The 26,498-nt window shown below is 40.1% G+C and overlaps 2 protein-coding genes across 6 annotated transcripts in view; one reads left to right on the forward strand and one right to left on the reverse strand.

The window, feature by feature from the left end:
• Positions 1-19,356, reverse strand: part of pdxdc1 (pyridoxal-dependent decarboxylase domain containing 1) — a 63,650-nt gene extending 44,294 nt beyond the window's left edge. For 2 of the 4 annotated variants that reach the window (XM_043712122.1, XM_043712120.1), the window contains exons 1-5: positions 19,162-19,356; positions 8,031-8,104; positions 7,481-7,549; positions 6,565-6,645; positions 2,024-2,170 (exon numbers count right to left, since the gene is read on the reverse strand). In XM_043712122.1, the coding sequence (XP_043568057.1) occupies positions 2,024-2,170; positions 6,565-6,645; positions 7,481-7,549; positions 8,031-8,104; positions 19,162-19,182 (392 nt within the window). In that variant the 5' untranslated portion in view covers positions 19,183-19,356. Of the gene's footprint in view, positions 1-2,023; positions 2,174-6,564; positions 6,646-7,480; positions 7,550-8,030; positions 8,105-19,161 lie in introns of all 4 variants that reach the window. The other 2 variants (XM_043712121.1, XM_043712119.1) reach the window with 1 other exon arrangement.
• A 2,550-nt stretch (positions 19,357-21,906) lies between these two features.
• The window catches only part of mpv17l (MPV17 mitochondrial membrane protein like), a 14,036-nt gene continuing 9,444 nt past the window's right edge, over positions 21,907-26,498 (forward strand). Inside the window, exons 1-2 of one of the 2 annotated variants that reach the window (XM_043711042.1) lie at positions 21,949-22,415; positions 25,978-26,048. In XM_043711042.1, coding sequence (XP_043566977.1) covers positions 22,109-22,415; positions 25,978-26,048 — 378 coding nt within the window. In that variant the 5' untranslated portion in view covers positions 21,949-22,108. Of the gene's footprint in view, positions 22,416-25,977; positions 26,049-26,498 lie in introns of both variants that reach the window. The other variant, XM_043711044.1, reaches the window with a different exon arrangement.

The following is a 26,498-nucleotide window of genomic DNA, read 5'->3' on the forward strand; positions in this document are numbered from 1 at the left end:
GATGGGTGAGTGCCGAACTAGAGGACACAGCTTAAAAATATGGGGTAGACCATTTAGGACAGAGCTCAGGAGAAATTTCTTCACCCAGAGAGTGGTGGCTGTGTGGAATGCTCTGCCCCAGAGGGCAGTGGAGCCCACTCTCTGGATTCATTTAAGAAGGAGTTGGATAGAGCTCTCAAAGATAGTGGAATCAAGGGTTATGGAAATAAGGCAGGAACAGGATACTGATTAGGAATGATCAGCCATGATTATATTGAATGGTGGTGCAGGCTCGAAGGGCTAAATGGCCTACTCCTGCACCTATTGTCTATTGTGGCGTCCCGTCTCCCCAATGTAGAGGAGACCGCATCGGGAGCAACGGATTTCTCCAGTTGCCTAAGTGCTCAGCTCTAGAAAGCCCTTCCAATATTCCTCTGCTTTCTGCTTTAAGGTACTCCTTGAAATCTGCCTCTTTTACCATGCTTCTGGTCACCTAACTCACTATCTCTTTCATGGCTCAAAGTCATTCTTTGTTTTGTAATGGTCTTGTGAAGTGCTTTGGGATGTTTTAGAGGTGCTGTGTTGTTGGACTAAATTTCCCCTTAAGCTTCTACAGTCTAAATGAAACAATCTTAGCTACGCCAGTCTCCCCACATAACTGAAGTCCCATATCTCTCACATCATCTTGAAACTCCTCCAATGTATCCCTTTAAAGATCTTCACATCCTTCGCAAGTATAGTATCCAGAATAGAACATGATATTCTGAACAAGACTTAACCTGTGACTGGTAAAAGGTTTGGAAAGACTCTGTTAGGATTTAGATTATCTTGTCAGTCCATGTTGTTCCTCGCAAGTGCAATACATGAAACCTACCCACCTTAAATTGCAATGGCCACACACCCGCGCATTTCACCAATCTTGGTTGCCTTAATTTCTAAACTCTTCCTCATCACCACATGACCATTTCCTTTTTTTGCTGTGCAAAACTTTCAGATATTTATCCCTTGTGTCCAAGTCATTTATACACAACAAGAAATGGTCCCAATGCCCACCCCTGGGGACTCCATTGCATATTTCTTTCCAGTCATAGAAATGTTCCTTCATCACTGCCTCCTTTGCCTTGGCCAATTACACGTTACCTGCATCGCTTTGATTTCTTGTGTTTATAATTTCCCAATTAGTCAGTTAAGTGGTACTTTATCAAATGACTCAATACTTCAGAAAATTCAGTCAGGTTAATAAGAGAATCCAAACAGACGGTTTCTCATTAACCCATGCTTCTTCAAGCAAAAATGAATTATTTCTTTGACCCAAGTCTGTAGTAATTACATTGGACTAACAGGCCACTGGCCACCACAATGATCCCTCTCTTCCTTTTTCTAAAATATGCTGTAGCATTTGAAATTCTCCCATCTTCTGGCACCACCCAGAGGATTGATATCAGCTAAGTCTACTCAATCCTTGAAATCTACCTATTTAATCAGGCTTTTGGTCATCCTGAACCAATATCTTCTTACACGGCTCAATGTCACTCTTTGGTTTACAACGGTCCTGTGTAATGCCTTGGGATGCGTCCCATCAGCATCTGATCATTTTATAACTGAATGGTGTCAATTTACTTGATGCTTCCTTTTTACTTGTTTTCATTCTATCAAATCTACTCTCCCATTTTCTCTGCTGCATAATCAACATTGTTCTCTAAGACTCATACAAAATATTCATTCAGTACCTCTTTTTCTGTCTCTACAAGAATTTTTTTCTTTTTAATTCCCTTAGTGGTACTGCCATTCCTTTTATTGTACACAGGTTTATAAAGGCCTTTGGGCTTCCTTTTAAATTATTTATTTTCTCGTTCAGAGTCCACTTCTCCTTACCTTTCTTTTCCTCTTTATCATTTTCTGACACAGCCAACACAATTAAAAGGACAGACTCCACATACCACCTTGAGGGAGAACAATGAAATGTAACATGCTGTACCACATCACTGCTCAGTTATCTTAAACTGAGCATTAACACGTGGTTTGCACTGATTGAAACTGTTACCTGAAAAGTCTGCATAACCAAAGTGTGGTGTCTGACAAAATCCTTGTAGTCAGTTTTCGCAATCTTTCTTTGTCCAGCACAGAAATATACGCTGCTAAACTGTGACCCAACAAGGACATATGACCCTGTTCTCCAACGTTCTGTAATCTGCTAAACACAGAAAGATAATTAAAATCTGTCAATAGCTCTCAGGAGAAAATTCTCTCATATCGAAATATACACATTAAAACAAAATACACCAGTAATGAAAGAGCAAGTTCATCAAAGTACAACTGCTAACGTTATTTTTCCCAAATTTCCAATTTAGTATAAATAAAGCATCAAAATCAGTACAGATATTCTCCCTTAAAATATTTTACCCTGCTTTTCCTTTCCCAGTGTTTTCCATTAAGGATACAATACCTCATGTTTCAATACCAAATGTTTGGAATCCACATGAAGTTCGCTATTATCAATCTTCTAACCTCAATGATTTGCAACCTTTAGTCCTATGTATTACACACCTTGTAAAATTCACCAGAACACAAATTCCAAATAAATCAGTTCTAGAAATCTTGTGTGTCTGGCATAAAATACGAAGAATACAGTACAAAATTGAAGAATCACAAATTAGTAGTACTGGTGCCAGTTCTCTTTATTCATGGACACTCCTGGAATATTAAGCACTGGTTACTAGTTACCTAGCTACTTCACATTTCTAGGTTAAATAGCTGCTCATCTATAAATGGCTAAGTACTATGTGTACAGTTAAAAGTTAAGTACAATATCAGAGCTGCTTTGATTTGCTGATAAAGTAAGTTGAAGTTAAGCGAAAGGAAGTTTGTGTGGAGCATAAACACCTCTCAGACTGAATGCATTGTATGTACTGTACAAAAGTGACCAATCCTTCTCAGCAATGTTTTCTTGTTGTGCCTCCAGAGTTCATCAAAATGTTTTCAGTCTTTGTATAACCTTGTAATGCTGAAACTTTGTCCAATCAAAAAAATTAGAACTGAAGTCCAACAGTTTTAAAGCATGCAAAGAGATAAGAAAGTACCCAGAACATGCCAAAACTGCTTCAATTGTATCTGGTAATTTTTAATAAATAAATGAGATAATGTGCTATTCTCCTGTGAGGACACGTATCCTCTTTTGCATCCTGGCTGACCTTTCCCTAGGAATTGCAACATGTGTCAAAAATGTGATGCTCTCGAGCTATCATTGCTGTCAACCAGAACAGACATGAGAGGGGGGAAAAAACCCACTGAGGCTATTTGACTAATCGATAATTCTTGCACTCTTCCAAGGGATAAGAATTCTTTATTTTTGTTTAAACAGCTCTCTGTAACAACATGAGAGAAATTAGGAACAACATCACACCACACTGCCTTCCATCTTATTCACCATAAAATTAATGTTGCATTGAAACCGTCAGTATCTTTATGTTGAAATTAATACAATAGAATTTTACAAATTAATTTACAGTAGGTGCTCTTCTAGGTAAAAATGCTTCTAAAAATTACAAATCAAAGTAATTAAAAACTAGCTTTGAATTTCAATAATACAGGATCATGAGATTACAAAGCTAATATTTTACTAGATACATTGAGGGTCAATTTCCAAAATTAAAGAACTTGACTAATTTAATTAATTGTTCACAAATTTTCTTAAGGTTCTGAACCAAGACGCAAACAACATGACAAAATTGAATTAAGTGCCTTTCAAAATATGCAAAGTATCATTACTTAGCCTGTTGTTAATTTAAATTATTAATGAAAGCCTGGGAGCTAAGATATGCATTTCATAAGTTTATTCCAAATTAGACTGATAACACAAAAATAGTAGCCATGCCTGGTGTTCCAGAAACATTGCACTGATAAATATGTTTTAATATTTTGTGTACTGAGTATTTTCTGAGCTTGCATTGAACCATTAAGTTTAACATACATAATATAATCAAAGATATTTTATTCTACACACCATTTACTGGATACTTAGAAAGAAATACGAGCATCAATAAAGCAACTTAACTTACAAGAATGCTTGGAAGTACTTCATGCATAATGGATTACTTAGAAATGGTTGTTATTGTGCAAGTCAACAACTTTCACTTAGTGAAAGCTCATATATGTTAGAGAAACGACCTGGTAATGTTAATTGAAGGTGGAATATCAGCTGAAATACATGATAAACAAAACCCTTTTAAAAATAGAACTATTGGATCTTTCATACCTGTCTGAAATGCCAGATAGGTAGGTGGCACCTCCAATAATGCAGCACTTTCTCACTATTGCATTAAATGGGCAGCTGAGGTTGTGTCTTCAAGTCCTTGAGTGGAGCTTGAATGCACAAAGTATGATTCAGGGAAAGAAATCAGATGATGCAAAATTTCTGTACAGTGTCCATTTGAATTATGAATCATAGTCTCCTGTACGTTTGAAGGTCTTGTCTTATTTAAAGTTGGGTTATATCTCAAGGTAGTATGTCGTACAACACAAATTATAAATAAAAACCAAAAGAACTGCAGATGCTGGAATTCAGAAACAAAAATAGAAATTGCTAGAAAAACTCAGCAGATCTGGCAGCATCTGTGAGAGAAATCAGAGTTAACACCTTGGGTCTGGTGACCTTTCTTCAGAATTAAAGAGATCATAGTTATGTGTTTGTAATGGAAGGAACTCCTGCTGATGAATGTGTAGTTTAAAAGATATATTTTTCAGCATACTGAAGCACTTTCCCCTCACATGACTTGGCAGTAAGGTAAGTAAGCTGATAAATAACACTGAGCAGCATGGTTGAAGGCTATGGGGAGAAAAACTAATTAGTGATCATCAAATGGCCATGGGAAAAAAAATTAATCCTATCTGGGAAATAATTAACCACAACTGTCCCATCATTGTTACTTATCACCCCAAATCTGTGCCTCCTTCTCCTGAAAGACATAAATCATGTGGCATGCGTCTCGGTTCTGTATGACTCTATGCTGCACCACGAAGTATTTATGGCAATGGTATTGTCCGTACCTCTGCACCAGAAAGTCCTGGTTCAAGTCCCACCTGCCTAGGAGATGTGTCATAACATGGCTGAACAAGTTGATTAAAAATAACAGTATCACATGTTACATACCAACAACTTGCATTTAAAGTTGGCATCTTTAAAGTAGAAAGTCACCACAAAAATATAAGGAGGGTCAACCAAATGTTTAGTCGAAGAGATAGATTTTAAGCAGTTCATAATAATCAAAGTCATAAGGGAGGTGTAAAGCAGAAGATTTTAGGAGGAAATTCTGGGGCTTTGAACCTTGAGAGTAAAACAACCAACTAGAAGTCAAAGGACGTGCGAGAGGCACATGAGATGAAGCTCATTCCTGATGAAGGGCTTATGCTTGAAATGTCGATTCTCCTGCTCCTCAGATGGCTGCCTGTGCTTTTCCAGCACTGCACTCAACTAGAAGTCAAAGGATGTGTGAGAGGAGCACAGAGTCTTGATAGTATAATGCTGAAAGGGAATGCAGAGATGAGGGAGAAAGGATACATGAAGTTTTGAACAAAAATAAAGAAAATTATAAGTTGGAGGTGCTGGAACACTACAAATTGGCAAATAGTGAAGAATGACAAGCATTTAATACAAATTAGAATGCAGGGAGCAGCGTTTTGAATGAGCTCAAATTTCTGGAGTGGGGCAAGGTCAGCCTGGAGGGTACTGAATAGTGGCAGAAGAGTAAATGAGGGTTTCAGCAACAGGTGAGGCAAAGACGGGGATGCGCATAGATATACAGGTGAAAGAATTCTAGAAAGAATATAGGATTAAAGTTCACCTGAGTCAATTATGATGATCTGGTGAAGTCAGCTTCAAAACAGTTCTGCTTCCAATACATTGATTTAAAACCATTGTATTTGTTCCATTTCTCGCCACCCTAAATTTATTTTCCACCAAAAACACAATTTACTCAAAACTCACTTTTTCCTTCACCTTAAAAAGCAATGCAGAAGATACTCATTTCTTTTTGAAATAGTCTGCTACACCATCCAGTGTTGCAGGAAGCACTGTAGCTTCTGGCTATTACTAAGAAAATGGTTTATTGCAGCTTTTAATTAGCATACAAATTTGCAGTACTTTGTCACCAAATAAAGCAATAACTCCTCAGATGTGTTGTAGGATGCTACACTGCATAAAACCATGCACATTTCCTACATACAATTTGTCTGATCTTCTCCGGGCACTCTTTCATAAAAAAATGTTTCTAATATCAACCTTATGACGGCACCAACAGCAAAGCTCAAACTCTGACTAAGTAAGCACAAAGCATGTTTTATTGAAACAAAACAGAAATTGCTGGAGAATTCTTTGAACTAAAGAAGGGCCACTGGACTTGAAAGGTTAATTCTGTTTTCTTTGCACAGATACTACCAGACCTGCTGAGTTTCTCCAGCAATTCCTGTTCTCATTTCAGATTTCCAGCATCCGCAGTTCTTTATTTATCTGCATTGACATTTAAACACAAATATATCTGTTAGCGAGAGTTTATTCCTTTAATTACAATTCTAAAATTCACTTTTTACCGATGGGACTGTGATTCTTCCTCATCTTCTCCGTGCATAAGGTTCTGTACAAGTTGAAGAATAGCTGTCATATTCTGTCCACTAGAAAAAAAGTGTTGTCGTGTTTAAACATAAAATAAACTTACATTCAATTAAAGTCACTTTCACAATTAAAGGTATTTACTCCTACATTGGAAATTTATTTTGAGAGACTGGAGTGCTGAGAGTTAATTTTGTATTATTTAGTCTTGGTTTCCAGTAACCCCACAATAAATAATGCAGCATTATTCAGCATGACACAACTATTAAAGGTTTTAGAATACAGTACATAAGTATCATGCAGTAGTACCTTTAAGTGAATCTACAATATAAGGATTCCTTTGCAGCTAGTGGTATTTTTAAAAACTCATCTATATTTTATTGTTGCAAAAAGTAGTGAGGGTGAACTTCCATTATTTGGGAGTGATACAATAATGAAGTACAATTTCAGCCCAAGCACATTTATGCCTCTCTAAAAAAAGTATACTTTCATTGTGAATTATATATATTGCTGTAGTGTTGCATTATTTAAGTGCCCCAACATTGCATTAAGTAGTAAAGGGACAGCACTTGTCATTCAAAACCTTCTAAATAGAAGCAGGCTAATTTAAATACATTTAAAATAGCTTTCCAAATTTAACAATGGCAAGTATTCAATAAAATGCAGTTCAAAATAAAAAGCTTCGCAAAGGAGTAATTGTAGTCACTTAGAAACCAAATGAAAAGAACTGAAGTAAAACTAACAATCCAGAATTTGGCACACAAATTAGGCCTCCAATCATATTACGTGGTATATAAAAATGGAAGTTAAATAGGAAGGTATTACAAAACAAAAAGGAAAAATAAACAACATAACAAATAATGAAGATCCTTCACAAGGATATGCAGAGTAATTTACCTGCCCTGCAATGGTCCAGGAATATCTTTTCTGGCATATTTCTTCTTCTCTCTCTCTTCCTCTGCTTCCCTGGTTTGATTATTAAAATTGAAGACATTACAAATTTGAGACTTGCCCTGTAAAAATAGCAGTGGCTCTACTGACTGTACGTAGGCAAAACATGATTTATAAAATAGAAACTTAAATATATCCTTAACAGTTTTTAAAAGATACCATGGATAGAATACTTTAAACTGCCATAAACTGATGTAATCTGGTCTCTAATATTTCATTTTAATCCTGTCGTAATGAAGTGATAATGATTGTAAAACAATTCCTAAATATCTACAACTCCACAATTCTAATGTTGTGCAAGACTCACTGAGCATGATTGTTCAGGAACTGATGAATGAAACAAATTGTTGACAAATAAAAGCATTTAAATTTACAATGAGGGAACTTTACTTTTTTCTCTTTCCTCCCTGAAGGCAAGAAAATTCATATTATCTTCTTATGCCACTCTTAGAAAGCTTCTTTTATGAAATTAAAGTGGTACAAATCATAAACTCACCTTTGGGAGTCCTCCAACATCTTCATAGCCTCATTGAGGTTCCTCCCCATCTCAGCTAATGTAGGGTCTACCATCTGCAAAACAAAATGAAAAATGAATATTTTAAATTTAAAAAAGAATTGCATTCATGTAGTATCCCAAAGATTTTCAGAGTCAATAAAATATTTCTGAATTGTACCTACTTTTTGTAAAGTAGAAGTCACGACACTTAACCTTCACACTTATTTTCTCTGTTCCTCATTTCTTGAATATGAGTGTTACATTTGTTAACTTTGCAGTCTGGTGGTGGTGGTAGGGAGGGCGGGAGGGGGAAATCATTCTAAAATCTAGGGAGTGTCAGAAAATCATAACCAGTTTATCCACTACCTACAGCTACCTAGTTCAGAAACTTAGGATACAGACATTCAGGTTCTCAGTATGTCAGCTTTTAGCTCCTTAGGTTTGTCCAATACTTTTCTTCTGCTGCTATTAATTACCCATAAGTTCCTCACTCTTATCAATCCTTTGGTTACCTTCTATATCTGTACATCATTTGTGTTTTCTACTCTCTGATGTTTTGAGCCAATATTAATTTTTATTCCTATCCTCGTGTCACCTTTACTATCGGGTGCCTTCTCTTCCTTTCTCATTCTGCCTGTCTTTTCAAAATGTTGTGTATCCTAGAAGTAGTATTTTCCAACCTCAATCACTTTGTAACCATGTTTCTGTAATACAGAGGAGTGGCATAGTCTCACTGAACCAATCTGACACTAAGTATTTCTCCTAGTACTCTTAAGTACAACCAAGTTAAATTCTGGTATAGTATGTAGTGCAAAACAAAATGTACGGGGAAAATCCTGCATATTATATGTAAAGTTAATAGTATATATAGTTACATGATAATTATCGTACAATATAATCTTAAAGACATTAGAGGCAGAGGAACAATTAAGAAAAAAACAAAGCTGCGCACTATCACCACACCCCGATCATTTGTATTTCAAAACATTGCCTAAATGGCAGCTTAATGATTATCATTTTGATTTGTATAATGCCTGTAGTAGTCTGGATGTTATGAATGTTGCAAGAAGCTGCTGTAAAAATATGAATCAATACCAGAAGCAAATTTTTTTTAAAAATCAATAATATCATAAGACCTACATTAGCAGCTGGTGCCATAAGAAGAAATTTTGATAAAAGTTATGACAATAAAGAAAGAGCATTGTGAAGCATGTAGAAGTCTAGAATCCCTACAGTGCAGAGAGAGGTCATTTAGTCCATCAGGTCCGCTCCAACCCTCCAAAGAATATCCCACCAGACCCATTACCCGCTCTCCAACCCCCACCCCAGCTATCATTGTAATCTCATATTTCCCATGGATAACACACCAGCCTGTACATCTTTAGACTGAGTGAGGAAACCTGAGTAGCTGGAGAAAACCCAGGCAGACACGGGGAGAATGTGCAAACTCTGTACAGACAGTGACCAGAGGCTGGAATCAAAGCCAGGACCCTAGTGCCGTGAGGCAGCAGTGCTAACCACTGGGAGCCCACTAAAACTATTGATTTAACCTTTCAAAATATATATTAGTGTATTACTTAAGCTCATTTAAAACTGAATGTAAGTTTTTTTTAAAACAAATAACTGTAGATCATGAAATAGTCAATACAATGAAGTACTCCGTGAAAACATTCTGTGGTTGCTGCTTTGTGTCCCACTCCAGCGTAGCAGTCTCTGTTGCACTTGCTGCACAGAATGACAGTGAACTCAGAAGGTGCACAACTGGCTTGCCTCTTGTTTTCTCTAGACATGCTTTCAGTCAGCTGAGCTGCTCACTTCTGCTTGTCTCTTCAGATACCATTCCAAAAAGTCAACCTTCAGAGGTGATAGCCAGTGACCATCTCCCAGCTCTCCATGTCAGTGTCTGCCATGCTCATATCTTGCTTATAATGTACTCATGGAGGAATGGATGCAAGGAAATCATTGTCCAGTCACCAATTAACTGTACAGATGGTTATAAACTATTTCAGCTTGTAGCAATTCTCTGATGAGAACTTGGAGCATCTTGGTCTTGCATCTCAGGCAAGCAAGGCTCAAGAGTTTTCCATCAATTCTGGCATGTAACTGATTCACAAACCACAATGCTCCGTGACAATCAGTAAGCAGAATAACATGTACAGGAGTTTCAATCTGATGTTTATGTTGCTCACCTACATAATTAGGTGCAGTTATACTGAGTTCCAATTAAAGGTTGCAACATTATAAGATGTAGCAGCATTTGTGCAAAACATCTATACACTTTTTTTTTCCCAAAAGATTAATTAGGATTCTTGCTGACTGGCTGAATGTTCTATTATTTTCTAATGCTTATTATACCATTGTATTAAATAATTCTGGTGACAAGGTTTCCTGTTTCAATATGGTCACTCAATACCAAACCATAAAACCCTCTCCTACATTATTAAAAGCACTGCAATGTTCAGCAGTATGCCATAGCTATCACAATCTTTCAAAGTAAGAAACACACATACAACATACATTAAAATGATAGTCAATGCCATTGAAGAAATGCTTTCCATTCTAACATTTATCTGCTCAAAATATTCGGGTAATGATACATTCTCTGAATTACTTGGCCAACACATTAAACACTTTGAAATGATGTTACACTGAAAATGCCACAATATTAAATTGCAGCCACCAGGTCTTCATTTTTACTGTCCTTCTGAAATTACGAGGTTCATCAGGCAGCACAGTCCATGCACATAATGCTGCTCCTGGCAGTTAAGTTAAACATAAAACACAAATGAACACTACTCTGGAGTTATATTCAACAAGATATCTGACTCTAGTCAGTGTAAAGATTACCTTCTCCAGGGGTACCACACTATACTAAAGTGGAGTGAAACTAAACTGACTGGGATTCTGAACTCTAATATCACCTTTGCATTTGTGAAACTACTTTAAAATGAGTGAGGTACAACTAAGAATAAAACTGTTAAGCAACAATGCCACTCCAGTGATGTAATCAAAACATTATTAATTTTGACACAGATAGCCTAAGTTTTTATATCTATGGATCCATAAAATAATTCATATTTATGATACCAAAATTTGCATGAAATTGTTGGAGTCAGGGACAGCATGTTAGCAGTTAGAACAAGAACCATAGCTGCTACTACAGAGCATTATTCAGGACATTTAATTATTAGAGTAAAAAGTAACTTGATATATATTATATGGAAATTTGTATCATTTACGATTTGAGAGCATCCCAAAGATCTTTAGTCATTCTGTAAAGTCACTTTTGCACATTAAATAAATTTCTCATTTAATTTCTAATGACTTTTTAAGATGGAGGACAATAATTTTCTGGCAGCATTTTGAAAGCCATTACACACTTAATAAAACTCGACAGCATCTTTCCCATTTACATTAGTTAAAATTAAAATCTTCCTGATTATAGCATCCAACCATCCCCAATAGCATTAAAAAAGAATGTTTGACTGTGATTTGTTGTTACATGCAGGATGTTCAATGTGTGAAGTGGTATGAATAGGTGTCTCGGTTAATTGTATTTATGGAATGAAGCAGCTTTCACAACTTCAGGACTTCCTGAAATGGTCTACCCATAGAATGAAGATCTTTTGAAGTGTAATGTTGGAAAGATGGCAGCAAAGTTATGAGCAGCAAGTTCCACAAACAACAAGAATGTTATCTTTTTCAAGTAAAATAAAAGCCTCAGTTTAAATGTCTCATCTGAAACACAGCACTCCTTTCAGATCACACTGGAGCACTGGCCCTAGATTTGAGTCCTGAAGTCTGTGTTGGTCTTGAATGGACAACCGTCTGACTCAGACTAGAGTGCCATCAACTGAACAATGGCTGACACCTTGATAGACAAGATTGCTATATTATAAACTGGATATAGTACATGCAGCTAGCCATATTAAAACAAGGAGCATTTTCTGATACCAGAGTTGTAAATTAACTTATAGGTTTCAAATATCTACATCTCTGGCTCATTGGGTCTGGGCAGATTAAAGTAAAAAATAATAACAAAGATTCATTTCTCAGAAAACAGGGAGGATGAGAGGAGGATTGATAGTATTCAAAATCATGAGGAAACATAGGAATAGGAGTTCACCATCCAGCCTCTTATGCCTGCTCCACCATTCAGTGAGATCATGGCTAATCGGTGGCCTAATTATTTGCCTTTGGCCCATACCCCTTAATATTTTTGCTTAACAAAAATTGATCTCTCTCAGATTTTAAATTAACAACTGATCCTGCATACACTGCTGTTTGTAGAAGAGTTCCAAACATCTACTACCGTTTGTAGATGTGCTTCCTAACATCTCCACTGAATGGTCTGTTTTATTTTTCAGCCTATATCCTTGGTTCGAGAATTGGCAAATCAATGGAAATAGCTGAAAATGTGTTGCTGGAAAAGCGCAGCAGGTCAGGCCAAGCAGCATCCAAGGAACAGGAGAATCGACGTTTCGGGCATAAGCCCTTCTTCAGGAAATCAATGGAAATAGTTTACTTTAATGTAACATGCATTTACCTATTAATATCTTGAAAACTGCGATTAAGCCCTTAAACTTCTAAATTTTAGAGAAAATAAGGCTAATTTGTATAATTTCTCCCCAAAACCTAATGCCAGAAGTCCAGATATTTTTTTTGTAAGCCTCACTGTACTCCCTCCAAAGGTCAAAATTTCTTTCTTAAGGTGTAGTGCCCAGATCAGCTCCAAATTGAATCTAACTTGGGCCAGAGAAAATCAGTTTAAGTTGAACAGCAAAAGACCAGAGTCAACAAAAGAAGACAAAAAAATTTAACACCAAATGGTAAAGATCTGGAATGCACTGCCTGAAACTATAGTGGCATCTCGATTGTCTTCAGCTACTTTGCATCATAAATTACACAGACTGTAATGAATAATAACTTTAGCGAGTTTTGAGAAGATTTGTAGCTCAGGTTGAAGTTCTGGATGTAGGTTTGTTCGCTAAGCTGAAAGGTTCATTTACAGATGTTTCATCACCATATCAGGTATCATCAGTGAGCCTCCAAATGAGGCACTGGTGGCATGGCCCACTTTCTATTTATGTGTTTAAGTTTCCTTGCGTTGGTGACATCATTTCCAGTTCTTTTCTCAGGGGGTGTAAATGGGATCAAAGTCAATGTGTTTGTTGATAGAGTTCCGGTTGGAAAGCCAGGCTTCTAGGAATTCTTGTGAACAAAGAACTCGGAAAATTTACAGCCCAGGAACAGGCCCTTCGGCCCTCCAAGCCTGAGCCAATCCAAATCCACTGTCTAAACCTGTCGCCCAATTCCTAAGCATCTGTATCTCTCTGCTCCCCACCTAGTCATGCATCTGTCCAGACACATCTTAAATGAATCTACCATTCTTGCCTCTACTACCTCTGCTGGCAATACGTTCCAGGCACCTACCAACCTCGTGAGTGTCTCTGTTTGACTTACCCTAGGATGGATGTGTTGTCCCAGTCAAAGTGGTATCCTTCCTCATTTGTATGTAAAGATACAAGTGAGAATGGGTTATGTCTTTTTGTGGCTAATTGATGTTCATGTATACTGGTGGCTAATTTGTCCAATGTAGTGTTTGTTACAGTTCTTGCACAGCATTTTGTAAAATACATTAATTTTGTTTATTGTCTGTAAAGGGTCTTTCAAGTTCATTAGCTGCCGTTTTGGTGTGTTGGTGGGCTACCATGATGCCAAGAAGTCTGAGTAGTCTGGCAGTCATTTCTGAGATGTCTTTGATGTAGGGGAGAGTGGCTAGGGTTTCTGAACATGTTTTGTCTGCTTGTTTGGGTTTGTTGCTGAGAAATCAGCAGACTGTGTTCATTGGGTACCTGTTCTTTTTGAGTACACTGTATAGGTGATTTTCCTCTGCTCTGCGGAGTTCCTCTGTGCTGTAGTGTATGGTGGCTCGTTGAAATAATGTTCTAATGCAGCTTTGTTTGTGGGTGTTGGGATGATTGCTTCTGAAGTTCAGTATTTGGTCAGTATGTGTTGTTTTCCTGTAGACGCTGGTTTGAAGTTCCCAATTGGCTGTTCAGTCTAGTGCGACATCTAGGAATGGCAGTTTGTAGTTGTTTCCTCCTCTTTAGTGAATTTTGTGCCAGTAAGGGTATTATTGATGGTCTTGAAGGTTTCCTCTAATTTGTTTTGTTTAGTGATGACTTTTGGTTTGTCTGTAGGTTTTGTTGTTGAAAGTGAAGTAGGTGGTAAGGCAGCGGTTCACTAGCTTGACAATATTGTCCTTGCTGATGAAGTTGGTGCTGTTTAGTGTACGTGCCTTCGGGTCTTCTAATAGTGTAGTCAGTGTTTCCTTGGCCAGGTTGATGTTGATGGATGTGAACAGGGCTGTTACATCAAAGGAAACAATTATTTCATCCTCTTCTATCTTGGTGTCTTTGATGGTCTTCAGGAATTCTTGGTGGACTGAATGGAGTGGTGGGAGTCTTCTACTCAGTGTTTTAGTCTTTGGTATAGCTCCTTGGCCAGTCTGTAAGTTGGTGTTTCCAGGTAGCAAAGCTATGGGCCTGAGGGGGGCTCCTGGTTTGTGAATTATGGGTAATCTGTAGAAGTGTGATGTGTTGGATCCGTCTGGTTTCATTTTTTGGAAGTCTAAGTTACATAAATAGTAATTTTATCATGAAATTTGAAAAAAATGTTCTTTACACCATGAAGTATATTTTTTCATCAAGCATATGTTCAAGAAATGTGAAACAGCTACAGACAAATACAGGTAAAGTTTGAAATTAATTCTAATCCAGTAGATCAGAGGCAGAGGTTTTCTTAAACCTGCAGCTAGACAAGGAGGAGACTGAGGTAAGACACAAGTCATCCAGTTATACACAGTTGTGGCTGGGATTGTGAAAAATGTTAAGAATAAGAGGTGGGATCACAGTGACCTGATTTTGAATTGCAGATCTTGGCTGAAAGAACTCTAATTTATTTGTATTTCATGAAATTAGTCTATTATAGTGCTTTTGACTGAAACATTTAATGGAAACAAAATGCAGCAGAAAAGTTAAAGGAGATAAAAGTGAAACAAATGCAGAAATCTAAAGCAGACAATGCTGGAAACATAAGAGATCAGTTCTCCCCACTGATGTTAACTGAAAAGTTTGCATTTTAAATGTTGACCATCCTTCAGAACTGAAATATAACAGGCAGACTGGAATGTTGGGGCAAGGAGAAAAGAGGGCATGGGAAAGTAAAGAGACATATTTTTCATCTTTTTTTTGGATGATATTAATGTAAATAAAATTGAACAGATAAACCAAGAGGAATCATTAGCAGATCATTGTTAGGGACCATCTCAGTCAGATAACAGATAGAAACACTATGACATGAAGTAAATATGTGATATGTAAATGGTTGTACATTCTGTGATGAATTAAAATGTGCTGCAGAAGCAATACAACAATTTCTACACGTGAGGTTTTGCCTCGAGGTGAAACATATCACACGTAAAACTTCAGGATTGTCTAAAATGACTATCGTAATCATCACTGACTGAGGACCAAGCTTTCTTTTTCACCCCAAAGCATGAAAAATGCTAGAAATTGATTAACAGGCCTTGAGCTAAAAAATACAACTTGTTCCAATGACACAGAGCTCACTGAAACTTTGTAAACTTAACATTTCCGTACAGAGGTAAAGTTGTGAGGAAAATCATTTCAAATTCATTGGTCAAAATGAAAAATGTAACTTTTACTTATGGGGTGTTCTTTTAAACAACGGCTTGCTCATGAAGTGGCAGTAAACTGATCTGGCATCTTTTATTGCTATTATCCGGTTACCTTGAGAAAAACAGGAGGTAACCACATAATGTGGCATTGTGGTTGCATGTAAAATAGACAGAGCAGGGCAAACATGAGGGAACTAGACAGGATATGATAAATCAAAAGCTGGAGCTTTACCACTGTTACCTTTATAGATATGATGAATTCAGCCTCACTTTTCCATGGGGCTGGTTGAACTAGTTTAATAACAAACACTAACTACCACACCAACATACAATTAAAACAGTAAGCAAGGCTCCTACTCAGTTACAGCAGGACTGTTCAAAACAACAAATTTTACTTTGAGGTACAGAGCATAAAATTCAAAATTCATGCTAACTTTCTGATTAATTACTTAAAGAGAGTTGAATTCCAGGGTAGGGTGTTATTAACGCACTACATAATCCACTAAGACATTTTTAAAATGATAGTTGAAAAGTGCAGTACTGGAAAAGCGCAGCAGGCCAGGCAGCATCCAAGGAGCAGGAGAATTGACGAGTCTAGTTGATTTTTAAAATGATGGTCAATAATAGAAACTCAAGTTTCTACTGCCTTTTTGAAATCTCAAAAATCTACTGTTTATACACATTTAACATAAAAAAGCAATGTGCTATCAGTTGAAACCCTTCCACTCCACATTCAAGCAATTATTTGAAATAATTGTGCATATTAAAGAGCCCACCATATGAATAATCTATCGTAAGTTTTGATAGATCAAATGGTTTGATGGGTTTCAAAACTATTTAGGCACAAAATATCCAATACAGGCATTCCTTTTGGCTAAACAAGCCCAACTCATCTGTAATCATTTGTACTGGAAGATATTACAATAAATTGCTACGGGACTGTTGAAATAAAACTCAAACTTCCACATGTAACACCCTGCAGTTCCCAGCCTAAAACAAATGCTCAAAGTTTTGTTTCAAATGTAAATCAAATGTTACAATCAAAGTTATACACTTTTAATAAAAGTAGCACAATTATTCATGCAGTTCAGTACACCCCTAGGCTTTGGTAAGACATATAAGACAACCTTTAAACCACTGTCCTAAAGTTATCTTGCATTCTTTGCATGACCATTTCTTGGTCAGTTAACAACATTACTCAAAAGTTGCTTAAAATGTGTGTTTGGACATTGTGTTCACTATGGGTCAAAAGACTTTTCCAAAACTAAATTGAAAATGAATTAAGCATTTGTAGACAAGCTTTCTCCTATCCCAAAAAGTCAATCTCAAACTAGAGATCTCAAAATCTCAAACAAGGAAGAAGTGCAAGACTTGAAGTGATTCTCGAGCTTTCTCTTTCAGATCAATCAATACAGAGGTATTATTAAATAAAAACTTCAGTAACAACAAATCTCTATTTCTCACTAATTAAATTCAGATAGTGTTTCTATTACCTTTTTGAAGCCTCAGTAATCTTCTGTTTATACACATTTAACATACTAGGTAAGCAACATATTAAGTCAGCTAAAACCCTTCCACATTTTGAAGATAATGGAAATGCACACAATTTAATGGCCTAGAGGCATTACTGCAGGACTGATAATCCAGAGACTCAGGTAATGTTGTGGGGACCTGGATTCAAATCCCCCGATGACAGATTGAAATTGAACTCAATACATGTCTGGAATTAAGGGTCTAATGATGACCATAAATCCATTGTTAATTGTCGGAAAAGACAATTGTGTTGCTAGAAAAGCACAGCATCCAAGGAGCAGGAAAATCCACGTTTCAGGCCGGAGCCCTTCATCAGGAATCACTCCTCTGGTTCACTAATGTCCTTAAGGGAAGGAAACTGCCATCCTTAGCTGGTCTAGCCTACATATGACTTCAGACCCACAGCAATGGGGTTGACTCTTAACTTCAGGATGGGCAATAAATGCTGGCCTAGCCAGTGAAGCCTGTGAGTGAATTTTTTTTGAAAAGTCTGACGCCAGAATCAGTATCAAACACAACACTGAATGATTGTTTTTCTATTTCCAGCATTGGATTTTAAGACTATATCTCTTCAAACTGGTTGCTGCATGTACCAGGCTTTACTGTTCAGTTTATAATCAAAATACATGCCTTTCAAAGGACACAGTGTCCCGAGAGGCTGTGTATGAAATCAATTCATACCATTCTTACACCAACCCTTGCCAGCACACCTCCCCCCAAGCTTGTCCATCATCTCCAAGCCACAAGTCAGGCATGTGATGGAATGCTCTCCACTTACTGGATGAATGCAGCTCCACCGACACTCAAGAAGCTTAACACCATCCAGGGCAAAGCAGCCTACTTGATTGGCACTACATGCACAAACATTCACTCCTTCCACCCCAATGCAGAGTGGCAGCAGTATTTACCCATGACAAGATACACTGTAATAACTCACTAAGGGCTCCTTCCACACCCACAACCTCTACTACCTAAAAGGATAATAAAAGCAGATATCTCAGATTACCTGGAAATTCCCCATCCAATCCACACACCATCCTAACGAGGAAATATATTTATGACCCTTCACTGCCACTTGGTTAAATCTCAATTCTCAATAAACTTGGTTAAATCTCAATAAACGTCAATTCTCCTGCTCCTTGGATGCTGCCTGACCTGCTGCGCTTTTCCAGCAACACATTTTCAGCTCTGATCTCCAGCATCTGCAGTCCTCACTTTCTCCTAAATCTTGGGACCCCCTTCCTAAAAGTGCTGGTGTTCGTACAACACATTGACTGCAATGATACAGAAGTGAGCTCAGCTTTGCAAATGCGGGATGGATAGCAAAAGCATACCTGAATGGCAACACTCATGAATGAAAAAAATCCAACAAGTATCAGTGCATAAGACAAACATTATCCGTGTAAAGTGTTTTCAGCTTTGATCACTGTGTTGGCGGAGTTCCTGTGCATATCCAGCTTCTCTAATGAGGGGTGTAGACCTGAAACCTTAACTCTGTTTTCGTCTCTTTCCTGGTGCTACCTGCCAGACGCGCTGATGTGATCTCAAAGCCTTTCCTGCTTTGGGAAATCCAGGGAACGAGGAGCAAGGGGAGACTGAAGCTTTGAAAACAAAAATCACAGTCAAGAGCAATTAAACTGCCAATGAATCTGACTCCAAACAACTCGCAGTCTGTGGGGCTCACCACCCGGATACAAGCAGCTGGATAAATGCACCTGGGTCATGAGTTGCGTTGTGAGAGGACAAGGCGGGGGTGGGGATAAGTGTTTACGCCAGGAGCTGGACACACTCTCAGCACCGGGTTTGTTCAGAGAGACACCCGCCCCCCCCGGGCCCAGGGCAGCACAGGCCCAGAGCCTCAGGATACCTCCCTCCAGTCACCGAGAGTCTCCCTACCTTCTCCAAGGACTTTTCCATCTCGTTAGTCGCTTCGCTTCAGTCTGTTCTATTTTTATTAAAGAGACGATCGGGTGACCAAGGGCGCGACCTCCCACACTCGATATCCTGTTGTCACTCCCGGTGCCGGACTCCCGCTTCCGCCATCAGCCCCCCCGTCTCCACGCTGGCAGCTGCGCGCGCAGCCGGCTGCCCCGCTCCGTCAATCACCCATCGGCCCCACACCCGGCCAATCAGACGTCACCAACGTCCACATCCCACTGTCCGTCAATCACCAGCAGACCCCGCCCCCTGCTCGTCCGATCACCATCAGGCCGCGTCCACTGTCCGTCAATAATAACTAGACCCCACCCCTCTGCCGGTCATTCAGCACTAGGCCCCGCCCCTATGACCTGTCAAGACACAACACGGTTCCCGGACCATCAATCATCCTAAGCCCCGCCCCTGACGGTCAATGATTACCGTCATGGCTACGCGCACGGCCGTCACCCCGCCCACATACTCAGACCCCATTCTTTCAGTCCGTTCCCGTCCATTCGGTTAGAGCCCCGCCCATTCTATCTGACCCCGCCCATTCAGTCAGACCACGCCCTTTCAGCCAGAACCTGCTATTACCTACAGCCCCGCCTACTCTTTGACACCGCCCTCAGGCCGCACCCCTCCCGGCAGGCTCCGCCCCTTTCCTGGAAGCAAAGTCAAATGAGGCTGATGTTAGAAAGGCAGGAAATACCTGTACTGGGAACTTGTGGCTTGATGTCTGACTGTGAGATTGGTCCAGGAGAAGGCCACTACATTTCAATGTAATTAGTTATAATTTGTACATTAACATTAAATACTGCTATATACAGTAATTGCATACTAGGCTCTGATCTTATAGTCACAAAACATAAGGTCTAATCTATATGACTGTGTTTGTGTCCACATTAGTAGTCTTCCAGAACTCACCCTCTCAGTACTATTTATACTCAATGATAGGTAGCTCTGTGATATACTTGCAAGGTTACTCCAGGGTTCTAATCCCCTTGCATTACACCTCTCACCATGATTTACTCACCATGTCATAAACATTGATGAACAATTAAAACTGCCCAGCTTTCAGGGCAACACCATACAACCTTCACACGCTGCAGGACATGTCAGATTGTCGACACGGATACCACCATTACACGTGGGGACACCTCCCACCATGTACATGGCAGGTACTCATGTAACTCAGCTAACATTGTCTATCTCATACACTGCAGGCAAGGACACCCTGAGGCATGGTACATTGGTGAGACCAAGCAGAGGCCACGGCAACAGATAAGAGTGTTTCCTCCCAGTCAGAGAACTTCAGCGGTCCAGGACATTCGACCTCAGACCTCCGGGTGCTCCAAGGCGGACTTCGGGACAGGCAGTAACGCAAAGTGGCCAAGCAGTGGCTGATAGCCAAGTTCGGTACACATGGGGATGGCCTCAACTGGAACCTTGGGTTCATGTCATACTACAGGTGACCCCACTGCACTACACACACACTCCTATAGACCCACACATTCATGCAAAGTGTCTCATACACAAGCTCTCTTTCACACATATACTCCCACACTCACACACGCACCCTCCCACAGACCTATACCCCTTTACACTTACTCATACACACACTCTCTCACAGACACTCATATCCTTCCCCCCACATACACACATCCACATGCACACACAGGCATATATGTTTGTAGGGTGAATTTGTACTTTCAGAATTACATTTTACTTTGTTCAAAAACTGCATGAATCCATGTAAATCTCTTTTTTAGATGAGAATCAGTCTGAACATTGGGGTGCAGACAGCCTCACACAGGATACCTCACACCTTCAATGCATTATCTGGGCCAACTGGGCAGCTAGTGTTAAAGTTCACTTGAGAATGTAACTTTAGGAAAGTTCTGGAATTTACATATAAAAGAACTGAAACCAAGATGCCCATTCTAAAAGATGAGAGACTTAACAAACAATCCAGGTATCTTTCAATATATAATTTCAGTTAGATCACACTGTAAGCTTTTGCTATAAATTCTGTATCCTACAATCTTATGCTCCACAATCACCTGACGAAGGAGCAGCACTCCGAAAGCTAGTGCTTCCAAATAAACCTGTTGAACTATAACTTGGTTTAGGATATAGGTTTTGCTCGCTGAGTTGTAGGTTTGATATCCAGACGTTTCATTACCTGGCTAAGTAACATCATCAGTAGTGACCTCCAAGTGAAGCGAAGCTGTTGTCTTTTGCTTTCTATTTATATGTTTGTCCTGGATGGGGTTTGTGGTGATGTCATTTCCTGTTCGTTTTCTGAGGGGTTGATAGATGGTATCTAGATCTATGTGTTTGTTTATGGCGTTGTGGTTGGAGTGCCATATATTTAAGTTTGTTAGTTTTTGTTTGAGAGTGTTGGTGGGTTTGTGTGCTACTAGGATTCCGAGGGTCTTAGTAGTCTGGCTGTCATTTCTGAAACTTCTTTGATGTATGGTAAGGTGGTTAGGGTTTCTGGCTGTGTTAGGTCTGCTTATCTGAGTAACCGTGGTCCAGTGCACTGATCTTTTCTTGCAACCCACCAGATTCTGAGATTCACCCAATTCCATCTCCGTCACTGGCTGACAGATAAAACTGGTTGAAAGAATTTGAGCTTTGGTTAGTGTGAATACTGTACTAATTAACCAACTTGCTTTGTCAGTAGCCTGGGCTCAAGTGAAGCTGTTACCTCAGCGGTGAGAGAGTTTGGAGTTTGAGAGTGATCTCACAAAGGTGTGAACAATGGACTGGGTTCTGACCAAAGGTCAGACACTAGGTCAGCTTGCTCCCTTCCTGACAAGGTGCTGTCTGAATGTTGTCCAGTCTCGCTCTATTTCTGCAGAGGGCAGGAATGTAGGCACCAGTTGGCACTTGGCCAGTCTGCAGTCCCTCCGTGGATCGGTGAATGATGTTGAAATTTCTGCTGGCACAAGCCAAGAGGTTCCCCTGGATCACCAACATAACGTGGTACAGCTCAATCTTCACAGCGGGGGATCTGGCCCAACAGAAACTGCATAATAAAGAAAAGGTCGACTTGAAACAGACTCGGAATGTTGCCATCCTGGCCTTCAGCTTCCATGGCAACATCTTCTACCTGTGGCTGAGGTTGATGGAGCGCATGTTCCCTGGGACGGCACCAGGCAACGTCCTTCGCAAAGTGGTGTGTGACCAACTGGTGATAACTCCAACCGGCGTCAGCGGCTTTTACATAGGTAAGTGAAATCTCTCCCCTCACCTGAGGCACGCCACTACAAGTTGACCTCAGAGGTAATGTTTCGGGTTCAGTGATCCATCTTCAGACGCTGCCAAGCCTGCTGAGATTTTCCAGCCATTTCTGGTTTTGTTTCCAATTTCCAAGTCCGCAGGTCTTCTGGTGTTTTGGCAAGCTAACAGTTTCTTCGATAAGAACTGGACTGTGGTGACTTTATCTTTTAGAAAATTATTATCGTGATCCTGGCAGGCAGGTTCCATTGAGGGCACTAGGGGATAATGGTTACAGGAAAAAAAGTGCCGGGACTTCGGAGAAAAGGTCTGAGATCAGCATTATGTTAAAATGCTCAGAAATGATGGGCTGAATGGTCTCCTTCTGCACTGTAACAATTCTGTGACATTGTGATTATTATCTCATTATTATTACAAAGAGTCCACTCGCACACAATGGTGAGAAATTCCGACAGTACGTGCTCAGCTCTGTTTTCCTGTCCACACGGCTCATGCTCATACATGAAAACTTAAATAAAAATCAACTTTCGCTGTTTCTTTCTCTCTTCACCAATACACTCTTTTCCATTACATTTACATTTTTAGGTGTTTGTTAGGTTTTTAATGTTCTTTACTTCAATTTACGGAAGAGATTTTACTGCTGCAAATGCAGGTTCGTAAGTATCATCAGAATGAACTGTAATCAGCATTTGCGTTGTGATTGTAAATAATTGACCATGGAAAATTTATCTTTGCAATAATTATTCTAACAACGACATGCCTGAGGCACAACTGAAACACTTTGGGTTAGTGAAAGCGTCAGGCCCTTTCTTTTTTTTTTGCCAGCGCGATGCTTGATTGTCTCTCCCCTCCATTTTTTTCTTTTTTTTTCTTTTGTTTAATTTTTTTTTAACCCCCACACTACCACCTAAGTGCGGTAGTGCTTATTTTATCCATGGGTGTGTGTGCGTGTGTGCAGGTGTGAGACACAGTGAAAGACACAAAGTGCACGAATCTTTATTCAATTTCCACCACCAGGAAGATAGGAAAACACCCGGGTGGCCAGTGACAAACACTGCCCTTCACATCAAAGGGCAGTGCTGTGTGATCAAAAACAGTGAGGGGGAGGGTAGGGATTAAATCAAAATAGAGTTGGAGGGAGAAATGTCAGGCCCTTTCACAGTATCACATGTGATTAGCTTGCCTTGTGATTGATTTTCCCATTTTCCCAGCTTGCTGCAGTGCTCCAGCGAAGCTCAGCATAACCTGGAAGTACAGCTCCTCATTTTCCACTTGGGAACCCTGCCACCTCTCGACTCAATATGAAGTTCAGTAATTTTAGGGTCTGAGTACTTTCTTCCATATTTCCCCCCCACCCCCACCCCAACCCCACAAACTAGGCCTCGTCATCACACTAACAACCCTTTGTCAGCCAGCAGCTACTCATTCTCCCAGGCTGACCTTTACCCACGCCTTCGTATGCCCAACTGTTTTGAGCTCTCTCTCTCTCTCCCCGTCTCTGTCTCTCTGTCTCTCTGTCTCTATCTTTAGGCTCCATCTCCACCAATCATTTACTCCTACTCCCTCCCACCATCCTATCTTCTGCACAAAAACCAACCTTTTCCCCTGGCTGTAATCAATTCTGAAGAAGATTGAATCCCAAAGGTTAATTTTGCTTTCTCTCCACAGATGCCGCCAGGCCTGCAGTTTTTTCCAGCAATCTCAGTTTTTTGTCATTGATTTTTCTGATGAGGCAGATAGAACCCCCACCTATGCCCGTTACTGCTTGGAACTAGACTTTCCCATCGCCGATGGCCAAAGCCACCAGTCTAGCTGGGCTGATCAGGAGACGCCCCCACCCCATCCCACTCCACCCCACCCCCACCCTTGGCAGTAAACTGCCAAGCTTTGGTTATATTTTAAATGATCCAGGGAAACTCTGATTGTATGGCTGTTGAAACAAGGACAGTGAATGTATTTGTTCTTTCTCTCTGCAAAGAACAGGGCTCCATGTATTCAAACATGTTGTTTCCAGTTCACACAGGTTTGCCACACTACAAACCTGGCTGGCAATCCCAAATTGGTAGCCAGTATAATTCTTTGCACACTCAGGATTATCCAGCAAATGCTGTCCAGTGGCAGAATCACACATAACTTTGGACACAATGTTGTCAGTATTTCAAGTGAAATATTGTTTGCGTGCTGTCATATCTTGCTAGTTCTGAGCAGCCGAAGGAACATGCTATTCGATACAACCTACCTGTCTACAGGCCTGGCACCACATCAGCACCAAAACTCACATACACTGGAATTGGCGCAGGTTTCAAATGCCTGGAAGTATGGTTGCATCAGGTTCAATTGAGACAAGCAGAAGGCTGGAACAAAACAGCAAGCCAAGTAGCATCAGGAGGTGGTAAAGTCAGCATTTCAGGTTCAGTTGAGGCATTCAAGGGCACATTGGATGGTTATTTAAATGGAGACAACATAAAAGGTCAAAGGGAAAAGGCAGCAGAATGGCACCAAGTCAAATTGTTAAGAGGGCCAGCCAATGCTGACATGATGGTCTGAATGTCCTCCTTCTGCACCATAACAATCCTGTGATATCCCACTTGTGGAATGGGCAGAACATCTTTTTGATCCTGCTCCAGAATCCCGTTAGTGGTGAACACCACTGTGTTACTGGTTATAGTAGCAGTGTGCCCAGGCTGCCTCAGATTGTAAGCGACAGCGGTCCTGACTTGTGAATTAAATTGAATTAGCTTTATTGTCACATGGGGTCAAATGAGTAAAGTGAAAAGTTGATAAGTCACCACTTACAGAGCCACCTTAAGTGTTGGAAAAGCACAGCAGGTCAGGCAGCATCCGAGGAGCAGGTAAATCGACGTTGTGGGCATAAGCCCTTCATCAGGTCAGCATGGACGAGTTGGACCGAAGGGTCTATTTGCATGCTGTATGATTCTATGAGTTGCAAACAGACTCAGAAATAGAATCGTTTGCAAACTGGGGACTGGCTGTATCTCACATATTTGAGCAATGGGTGGAGTTAGCTGTTTCACACTGGCTCTGTGATCTTATTACATCAAAAAAACACATTTAATCATCATTCAACAAAGTCCAATTTTTTTATCACAGTTTTCCAGCCAGGTTGATGGTTAAGGAATGGACACTTCTACCCATTCTATCTGTACAGGTAACATGATGGCTCAGTGGTTTGCACAGCTGCCTCACAGTGCCATGGATGCAGGTTCGATTCCAGCCTTGGGGGACTGACTTTGTGGAGTTTGCACATTATCCCCATGTCTGGGCGGATTTACTCCGGGTGTTCTGGTTTCCTCCCACAATCCAAGGATGGGCAGGTTAGGTGGATTGGCCAAGGGAAATGCAGGGTGTGGGTTTGGGTGGGTTGTTTTTCAGAGGGTTGGTGTGTCTCAATGACCTGCTTCCATGCTGCAGGGATTCTATGAATTGATAGTCAGTGTTAGAATGCAGATTTTAAAGATGCTTTGCATTAACGTCAGAATATTCTGTCAGCAGAGACATTCTTCATTCTTGTCCATCTGCAATTTTGTTTAGGTATGAGTGTGATGGAAGGGAAACACGATATCTTTGCGGTCTGGAGAGAAAAGTTCTGGGATACATATAAGGTAAAAAAGGAACCTGAAGCCTAACCATGATGTATTTGCTCGTTAAACTGAACGCAAGCAGCCTCTCCCCGCTATACACACAGCCTCTCCCCGCTATAAACACAGCTTCTCCCCGCTATAAACACAGCCTCTCCCCGCAATATACACAGCCTCTCCCCGCTATAAACACAGCCTCTCCCCATTATACACACAGCCTCTCCCCGCTATACAAACAGTCTCTCCCCGCTATAAACACAGCCTCTCCCTGCTATACACACAGCCTCTCCCCGCTACAAACACAGATTCTCCCTGCTATACAAACAGCCTCTCCCTGCTATACACACAGCCTCTCCCTGCTATAAACCCACATTCTCCCTGCTATACAAACAGCTTCTCCCTGCTATAAACACAGCCTCTTCCCGCTATACACACAGCCTCTCCCCACTATACACACAGCCTCTCCCTGCTATA

The sequence above is a fragment of the Chiloscyllium plagiosum genome, chromosome 21 (assembly GCF_004010195.1).
Source record: "Chiloscyllium plagiosum isolate BGI_BamShark_2017 chromosome 21, ASM401019v2, whole genome shotgun sequence".
NCBI lineage: Eukaryota > Metazoa > Chordata > Chondrichthyes > Orectolobiformes > Hemiscylliidae > Chiloscyllium > Chiloscyllium plagiosum.